We start from the raw sequence: 9,291 nt of genomic DNA, 5'->3' as shown, positions 1-9,291 counted from the left end.
TGACTCGAATCAAAGTGTTATTTTTGCACCTATTTTGTGCCTTATCTCTAGCACATTTAAAAACTAATTTCTTTTGTCTCTAAAATTAAATTTCATAATCGTTGAAAACTCACGTTTTTGCCAATCACACAAAATTTATCTCTCAAATTAACCTTGAAGAAAAACTTCTTTAAGTATTGATTTCTTGAGTTTTGAACAATTTTTGTGTGAATTTTTTCTAAAAAAAACTTCATCTTCAACCTCTAACCAAAAACACCTTTGTTGAGTGTTGCTCAAGTAGTCAACTCTAAGAGAGAATGTGAGATATAGTTGTAAATGTATTCATTAGGTGTTCTAATGTTCTTGTGAATATTTTTTTGTTTTTATATTGTGATTGTCGTCAATAAGGACCTTCTTCATGTCGCACTTGAATATTTGTATTATATGATTATCAGATCATCTTCGTGAGAAGCGAGCCTTCCCAGTCCCTTGGGAAAAAACTATGTTTGGGGTTTGAGAAAGTGTCGACCACTCAAACCTGTTAAAAATACGATTTACCTGTCTTGTATACTTACTGTCGATGAGATGGATTTTCCTCATCTTGAGAACCTTCAACAGTTAAATTGATGGTGTGGCTTCATTGATGATTGACCTCCTTGTCGTATTGATATTTCTTTTCTCTTCTTGACAACCTCAGTCAGATTGGCCATAATGGTCTTAAGATGGGCTTCCCTTAACTCAAGTTCCTTTAAGGTCTGTTCGAAAGTTTGGAGGGGAAGGGAGGAGTGACTTTAAAAAAAGAGAAGGATTGACTGGACAAAATTGAAGGATTTTGGTTGGGAGGGTTTTGAAGGACTTACTTTTATTCATAATACTAAAAAACCCCTAATTTAGAGAACTCAAAATTTCTATTGAAGGAGGGATTTTGAAGATTTTGGAGGGCTTACAATTTTTTTCAAATATCTTTTATATTGTTATAGTATTCTGAAAATTAAAAATATAATAATGATAAATATTCTTTTATCATTCTATACAAAATCTTTTTTTTTTTTTTTAAAGTTTCGAAAGCCTATCTATCTCATCCCCTTCAAACTCCCATATGATAACCTTCTTTTACTCTATGATAGGCGCACCATAGGCTTCTTCCCGGGCCCATCCGACCCTTTGGTTTGGCCGATTCATCCATTAACTTTGTGTGGAGGATTTAATTCAACACTTGATTCCTCAAAATGTTTATTCTTGTTGTTGGGAAATCATACAACCTCATGTTGCCCAACAAGTAGTTTTCTTTCTAGCTTGGTTCGTGCTTCCCTTGTCCTTATCTATAAATTATTTCTATAGCAAAACATAAAGTGATAAAGAAACTGGAGTAAATTGAATTTGCTCTTTTTACATTGCTAAAATATACATTTCCATTTTGTAGAACACAAAAGTCTGAGAAATTCTTAGCTACATACACTGTCTTCCATGGTCACTCCATTCAACATGTGCAAGTTTATGAGTCATATTATAATTGAATGGAGTGCTTGTAGGAGACAATTCCTACCCAATATTGTCACCAAAATAATTGGCAACTTTGTACAATACCCTATAGCTACAAATTTGTCTTGTGTAACTTTTCTGTAACTTCAATATTCTGTTTCAACACAATCAATCATGCTTCTTGCAAAACTGGTGTCTCTTCATTCGTAGAAATGCTTGGAGCCGAACTTTTCACCTTAACTCGAAATGAAACCTGCGAATAATTCGGATACTACGTGTTAGTGTTAGTTTCAGTGTCGTGTATGTGTTTGTGCTTTGTAGCATATGTCTAATGTGAAAAGTGCTTCTACTTTTAAGAACTTCTAAAGGGATCATTTGTTACCTTATCAGAACCAAATACAAGTACATCGAATGCGCGGACACGAGCAGGGTAATTTGGAGGTACCCGGTATCGCTTTCCTTCAATGCTGAAACATAATGATAAATGATATTTAAATACATTTTTCAAAAATTAATACTATACTATACAAGTAAAATACAGTAGCTTGCTTTTATTTAACTTACTCGACGATCCATGTGCCATGTTCACTCCGCAAATCAGTTACGAAGAAGGCACCGTCCTTATAGTAAATTCGAGCATGCGTTGGAGAAACCTTAAACGAGAAAGATTATTCATCATGTTACATGATGTCTAAAAAAAAAAATTAAGTATGAAACCGAATTTAATTCAGGTAATGATAAACTGTTCTACCTCGGGTGAAGAAACTGTAATTGAACTACCTGCAGAGTCTTCTTGCACTGCACTCCTGCAATTTCATAATATATTGGAAAATGAGATGAAACTGAAAATCAGATATATGTTACGAAAATTGAGAATGGAACAACGCACGCTAAATAGTATGAGATCTATTGTCATTGCAATGTAAGTACGCATACCCAATTATGAAGGGTTTCATTTCATTTTGCGTTAATCGTATTGGTTTTGAAAGACTTGTGTCATCTCCACATGGTAATAAAAACCACCTGCAATTCAACCAAGAAGTATAAACATATATATTAGGTTATCTATGTTATGGTTAAATATATTCAAAGGACTATACTCGAACATATTTGGTCTGAGACATACTCTCCGTTAATAGCACGCTCAAGTGCATCATCATCTTCAAACCAATTGCGCAATTGTCCGTTTGCCTGCAAAATAATACATAAATTCCTATTAGCATTCGGATCACAATAAATCTAATAGATATCGCCAGATACAATATCTTCTCAGCAACAAAGTATAAAAGTCACTATGTTTGGGCATCATACTTTGTCTGAGAGCCTGCAACTTATCGGTCTACCTTCAAGTTTTGAACTGCAAAAGTAGCATTTATTGTCTATTGGCTTAGAATTCTCGCAGAAATAACCGAGCATGTTATAGAGCAAAGCAAAGTAGGCTCTCATCATTTACCTATTTCCACCTAAGATCCAATTCAACATAGACGGCATCAAAATGTCAACGAAAAACCTCCCTCCAACTCTTCCAGGATGAGGAATACGAAAGTTGGTCAAAAACTGTAGAGATAAAAGAAATGATGACTAAGCGCAAGGCATACAATATTTAAGATTGAATTTCCTTATATCCTTCATCCTCTAATATATTTGTAAAATTTAAGTTCCTACCTCCAAAGGACCAAGTCCAACACCAAGATATGCCTTGTAGGTGGAAGCCATCAGAGCTGCCATTCTAGCCATTCCATGAATAACCGCAACTCGAATTTTTCTTTCACTTTCATATCTGGAAGCATTCATGGGATCGGGAAAAAAACATATGTTTCATCAGTCATCTCATGAAAGAGAATATCAAGTTAACCTATTTGAAAATGATGACAAATTAACTATTGCGTTGTGGTTGATGTAAAATATGAAGCACTGACACATACGTAGACACATAATATGACACTGACACATCAACACCGGTAATAATTTGAAAAATTAGAAGTAATTGAATGTGATCACATGTGTCTGTGTCATATCAGACACTGAACACGTCTCTAATCTTAAGTGCCGGTGCTAAGTAGGTTGTGAAAGCATCTCTCGATTCATATGAAGTCAAGAAAACAGTTTTTTTAGCGTCTTGCATATTTGAAAAGTAAATGGTATATTTACCTCCTCAGAGATGAATCAACTTCAATTGGGCTCCCTGATTTAACACTTTTTTCCCATGCACTGTCCAATTCCCATGCAAGTTGATAACTGTCCTGTAATAATGATTAAATAAGCTTTAGTTAGAAAGGGATTTTTTCCTCTCACTGTTTGAGGGTTTGGCTGAGTACTAGTCCCCTCCAAGTTCTCTCATAAAAGCCAAGAGAAAAAAAACTGAAATACCGAAATCCATAGAACCGTGAACAACTTGATATGTACATTAGGTCTGAAAATGTAGGATATTGCAGAAACTAATCAACGAAGTGTAAAAAAAACCATATTAAAAGGAGAGCGAATGAAGAAACAGGAGACCAGATAAGAGAAATATTATATACCTCAATGGCCATGCATCCTCCTTGCCCCATATTTGGCTGCATGGCATGGACAGAATCACCAAGCAAAGTTACACGACCCTTTCCCCATTTAAATGTCGGTATCTTGTCGTATATGTCCCGTCGCAGAATTGCTTCTTCGTCTGTGGCAACTATGAGATCTACCGCATTATCACACCAGCCCTTAAATATCTTGAGCAACCTTTCTTTTTTTCCTGTAATGCAAAAACAATTAAGAGATTAACACGATGGTTTAACTTTTTCCCACATGTCAAAGTTCAAAAGGGCGATTCTTCTAACAAATAACTAAAATGCATACTATTTGGTTCATCGACACCACCGGGTGCTTCTTTGTGAAACGCATACCATTGCATCTTTCCGGCTCCAACATCTGAAGATACAAAGTATTGTTTGTGTCCCAAGAATACTCGGTACCTTCTCAAAGAAAAATTTACATAAGCTTTTAAATATGATATTAATCATATTAAAAAATAAATAAATAAAAGTCAAAGAAAACTGATAAATACGGATACAAAACTAAAGGCCAACATACCCAACAGAATCAATGTCAGCAGGCACAAAATCTGCAATACCAGTATAACAAGTATAGCCGGAGTAAACAGCTTCCGTTTGTCCAAATAACTGTGTCCTTACCTATTCACAGAAGAACAAGTCAAACAAACATAAGTGTTATGCTATGTAATGTTGCATTTACTTTAATATCGGAAAACTATCGGTAAATGAATAGGATCAGGGTCAAAGAAAATTTAACAATACCTTGGACCATATACCGTCGGCTCCAACCAATAGATCTCCTTCATATTTTTGACCATTCTCAAGCTCTACTGTTACCTGAAACCAGCAAGCTTGATTAGTGTAAATTTCAAATATATTGATGTGTAATCTCATTAGTCTGCCAATGAATATTGAAGAATGAAATAATAGCTTCAGAAAATAAAGTGTTTTTCTCTAGTTACCTTGTTTCCATCATCTACAAAATCAACAACATTACTGGCATTCATAACGATGTCTTCTCCAACTGCACGAGCAAGGATCCCTTGCAAAACCATTCGACTAATAACTCGTGTGACTGGAAGCCCACGTTCCACTGCAGGAGTGAACGTATCAAACTTAACGTACCTGATAACAAATTAGATATCAATTCATGGCACAAAGTATTAACATCAGTTTGACTTTATTTTATTTTTAGTTTGTAAAATAGCTTATAGATAAGCACTTATATAATAAGCGCTTATGCTATAATTGCTTAATTAAGTTGTTTAACCAAACATGACCTAAACCTATAAAACTCCTCTAACATTGAATGCTCCACCAACTCAAGATTTTAGACAAGTGAAGAAAAAACTCAATGTAAACACAATCATTAGAAACATCTAGATGTTTGCACTTGAGGCTTATTTATACAACCAATTAAGCCAAACAACCTAACTACTTTATGGTAAGTTGAAATAAGATAATCCAGAAATAGAAAATAATCCCAAAAATACTAAAACCAATTGTAGAACCAATTATAGAATCAAAATCAATTCTACTCAAGAACATTCAAACATGTCAAAATCAATTATATTCATCAGAAATCAATTTTGCAACATACCAAGAACCAGAAACCCCATCAACAAGGCCATTGATTCTATCACCAGTAATACAACCAACTCTCATAACCTCATCAGCAACATCAGAATCAATAGCTTCCAAAGCAGCCAAAGCATTACTCTGTATCTGAATAGGACCTCTATATTGCCCCTCTCCTCTCACAGCACTCAAATCCTTCTCAAACACCACCACTTCAAACCCTTTCCTCTTTGCAGCCAAAGCAAAAACCAATCCACCAATTCCACCACCAGCCACAAGTACCCTCAGATTCTTCTTCTCACCTTGTGTTGAAGAGGAAGGTGGCGCAGTAGATTCAGCCACTGCAGCTTTCACTTTCACATGCATCAGAAAAACATTCTTCCTCTGTTTTCTTGTTCTGGTTCTTCCGTAGGTATGAAAAGATGAAGAATTTTCGAGTGGGAAGTCTTTGTTAACGGGAATTGAGAAATGGGTTCTTGAGAAAGATGCAGTTGAGGGATTCAGAGAGTTGTAACACAAGGTAGAAGCCATGGTTGAGTTGAACAGACACAAAGGTTATTAGGAACCAATTCAACAAAAACACAAGTTCGAGTTTCTAAATATGTTCTTTGTTGTGTCTGATCAAATACTCAAAACACAAAGAGTGATTTGCATTAATTAAACGGTTGATGAAGAATTTATCAAATGAACAAGAAAGAAGATAAAAAAGAGTGTGAAAAATAGAAGAAACTTGAAATATTATTGTAAAATAAATAAAATGGAAAAATATTATTAGAGGTTGAGATTTTGACAAGAGATGATACTAATAATAAAAAAAGGAATAAAAAGGATAATGGAATTGGTGTGGTTAGAAGTTGCAAGCCACAAATATCAGCACCAAGATGTCCCAATCAATCTCCTATGTAAGTCTCTTGATTTTGTACTCTAATTTCAAAACTTATTACTATGATATTAATAGGAGAAAATATTTTATTAATAAATTATTAAGCATTGATATCTTCATAATTCTCATAATAATAAAGTAAATACTATTTTGAGAGTGATAAAAATATTATGAATTAGATGATATAATAATTATTATTATTATTATTAAAGAAAAATTGGAATGTAATAGATGACAAACAAATATGATAATTCAACTATGTTGACTCTAATGTTGCATCTATCGCACAATACTTTAAAAATATTATTAAAAATAAAGCATATGTTAACCATGACATTGGTTAAAACTTTAAAATAGTAACTTTATTTTTGTTAATCTGCGTATTTAATGCCTTGAAATTGAAATATTAAAATTTTTGTAAAATAATTTCTTTTTTAAAAATGATTAACTATTATCCTGGAGGCACTTGTTAGAAAAACTCTAAAATTAAAAATTAAATGAAATTACAATACTCTTGAAATGACTAAATCAAAATCCAATACAGTGACAATTTAAAACATAAATAAATAAGTAATAGAGAGTATTATTCAAAAGAGACTTTTTTTTTTTAAAGAAATAGAGGGCCAAGCCCCAAACAGAAAACGTACTAAATAATTTTTTTCTTCTATTACTATTTATTATTTGTAAAAAAAAGTTATAACATTTATTATTAAATAAAAAATAGAGATAATTAAGAAAATAATTAGTATAATAAAAAGAAGCCTTGTATGCCGGTAGAAGAGGAATGAAAGTAGAAAGAGAATATGCAGCATATGGTTGATAACGATCACTAAGGTGGCTGCTAGTGCTGGGTGACCCTGAGAGACATTATTTTGATTTTGGTACCTTAATTGTTGTGGTTATAGATCAAACGTGTGGTTGCATGTTGTAAGCTCAACCACGTACCAGTAATCCCAACTCTGTCGTGAAATTAAAATAACTAATTTGATTGGCTTATGATATTTGCCTACATAGAATTATGGATAAGGACGTTTTTCTTTTCCCATTCCTTGACTTTTATTTTTTCTTACTTCTACAATAATTACTTTATTTTGTACACAAAATAATTTTAAATAAGACGAAAAAGAAAGATGGAAAAATTTAGGAAAACTCCACAAGAGAGAAAGAAAGAGTGTGGAGACAAAATTTCTTGTATTTTACTGGTAAAATGGAAGTGACGTCTGTTTTAATGATTAGGCGGATTTTTTTGGTTCGTTTGGGTATGATTGTCGTGTTTGGTCGAAGGATATACATATGGTTTATGAAAGAAGGGAGTGGGTTCGTTGTTACAGTATCACGCTACATGCTTGGAATGGGAGATTCTTTGGGGAACTAGTTTCGGTTATAGGAAGATTGCTGAAAATCGATGAATCTAGAATTAATAAATTGAGGTTGGTTTATGTTCCTATTTTGATCACTACAAAATTGGTGGGGGAAATAAATGAGTTAGGGGATTTTTGGATTGACGGGAAAAAATATCGAATTCACTTTGTGGAGGACTTAGAGTTTGGCTTAGCAAATGACGCTTGTTTAATTGAGTATGAGGAGGATAACGAGTCTGAGGGTACTGATATAGGATGTGAGTTTGATGATGCACTCGTGATCGATAAGATTGTGAATCAACTCCATGCAGATTGGCCAGCAGGTGCTAATGAAAGGGGGAGGGTGATGTTGATTGGTTTATCAAAGGTCTTAATCTTAAAGAAAGTTCTGTATGGCAAGGTCCTTGGAGTTATGACTTTATACAAAAGAAAGAAACAAATAAGGGAGTAAATTATGAGGTTAAGGATTCTAGAAATAATCACAGTAAAAGTGAGACGGGAACATGTCTTCGCAAATCTCGGAACAGGAAATGTGCAATTTTTGTTATTGATCTAAAAAGAGTGGCTAGATTATCAGCTAGGGATAAGTATGAATTAATTTGTTCTCTTAAAGGTAGAAAAAAGAAAAACTCTTATAGCAGCTCGTTGGGGGTTTCTTTGTCATTGGGTTCTAATGTTTCAAGTTCAATGAGGATTGAAAAAATTGCATGACGGTACATGGTAAACCTCAAGAGGTGATTGATGATGTTTGTGAGATTAGTAAATCTATCTGGTTAAAAATTAAGGGAGATTGTTCAAATATGTTTAGCGTGTTGTCAATGGGAGGAGGTGTTGGGAGTAAGAAAGAGGGAGAAGATAAGAGAGGGAAGAGGGAGGGGAGAGAGCAATTAGGTTGGAGTTGGTGTTTAGGTTTTTACGATCAATGGGAAAGGTGGGGGAGTGGGTGGATCTAATGAAGCTTATTTCTTTTAATATGAGGGGGTTAGAAGAGTGGGAGAAGAGAAGAGAGGTTCAGAGGTTGATTAGAGAGAAATGTCCTCTGGTGGTTTGCATTTAGGAAACGAAAAATGAGATTGATCGATGACTTTATGAGTAGGTATCTGTGGGGTTCCCTTGAGGTAGGATACTATTTTCGACCTTCCATAGGGGCTTCTGGAGGAGGTCTATTAACGGTATGTGATACTAATGAGGTGGAGGTAAAAATTTCAATGAACTTCGAGAATCATTTAGGTGTTCTGATTAATGTTGATGAGGGGACCACTTGGTGTGTGAATGGTGATTTTAATGCTATTTGATTGATTGAGAAAAGAAGGAGTGTGGTAACTGCTGACCAAGTGGAGGATTATACTCATTTTAATCAGTTTATTGATGCAAATTTTCTAGTTGATATTTTTTTATTATCAGATGCTTAGGTTTCTTTTTGGCCAAATTGTATCCAGGTGGCTCTTCCTCGCATTATTTCTGATCATCGTTC

At 34.2% G+C, this 9,291-nt stretch overlaps 1 protein-coding gene across 1 annotated transcript; it reads right to left on the bottom strand.

Moving 5' to 3' along the window:
• Positions 1-1,349: 1,349 nt before the first annotated feature.
• Positions 1,350-6,323, bottom strand: LOC131624700 (zeaxanthin epoxidase, chloroplastic-like). The gene is made up of 16 exons (XM_058895623.1): positions 5,596-6,323; positions 4,958-5,120; positions 4,758-4,832; positions 4,534-4,634; positions 4,300-4,415; positions 3,984-4,195; positions 3,613-3,704; positions 3,127-3,241; positions 2,915-3,018; positions 2,773-2,818; positions 2,588-2,652; positions 2,398-2,484; positions 2,213-2,267; positions 2,026-2,114; positions 1,844-1,928; positions 1,350-1,714 (listed from the first exon to the last, which is right to left on the bottom strand). The coding sequence occupies exons 1-16, from the start codon at positions 6,102-6,104 to the stop codon at positions 1,634-1,636; spliced, it is 1,995 nt and encodes a 664-aa protein (XP_058751606.1). The 5' UTR covers positions 6,105-6,323; the 3' UTR covers positions 1,350-1,633.
• Positions 6,324-9,291: the final 2,968 nt, after the last annotated feature.

Source organism: Vicia villosa, unplaced genomic scaffold (genome assembly GCF_029867415.1).
Source record: "Vicia villosa cultivar HV-30 ecotype Madison, WI unplaced genomic scaffold, Vvil1.0 ctg.000148F_1_1, whole genome shotgun sequence".
Lineage (NCBI taxonomy): Eukaryota > Viridiplantae > Streptophyta > Magnoliopsida > Fabales > Fabaceae > Vicia > Vicia villosa.
The sequence above is the reverse complement of the archived record's forward strand: the minus strand, read 5'-3'. Positions and strand labels throughout refer to the sequence as shown.

Excerpts from the sequence above, each read along its gene's own strand:
- LOC131624700 (XM_058895623.1), bottom strand. The coding sequence starts at position 6,104 with ATGGCTTCTACCTTGTGTTACAACTCTCTGAATCCCTCAACTGCATCT. Across the intron at positions 4,416-4,533 it reads GCTGACATTGATTCTGTTGG|GTACCGAGTATTCTTGGGAC; the intron begins GTATGTTGGCCT and ends TTCTTTGAGAAG. Across the intron at positions 2,653-2,772 it reads GTTGCAGGCTCTCAGACAAA|GCAAACGGACAATTGCGCAA; the intron begins GTATGATGCCCA and ends ATTATTTTGCAG.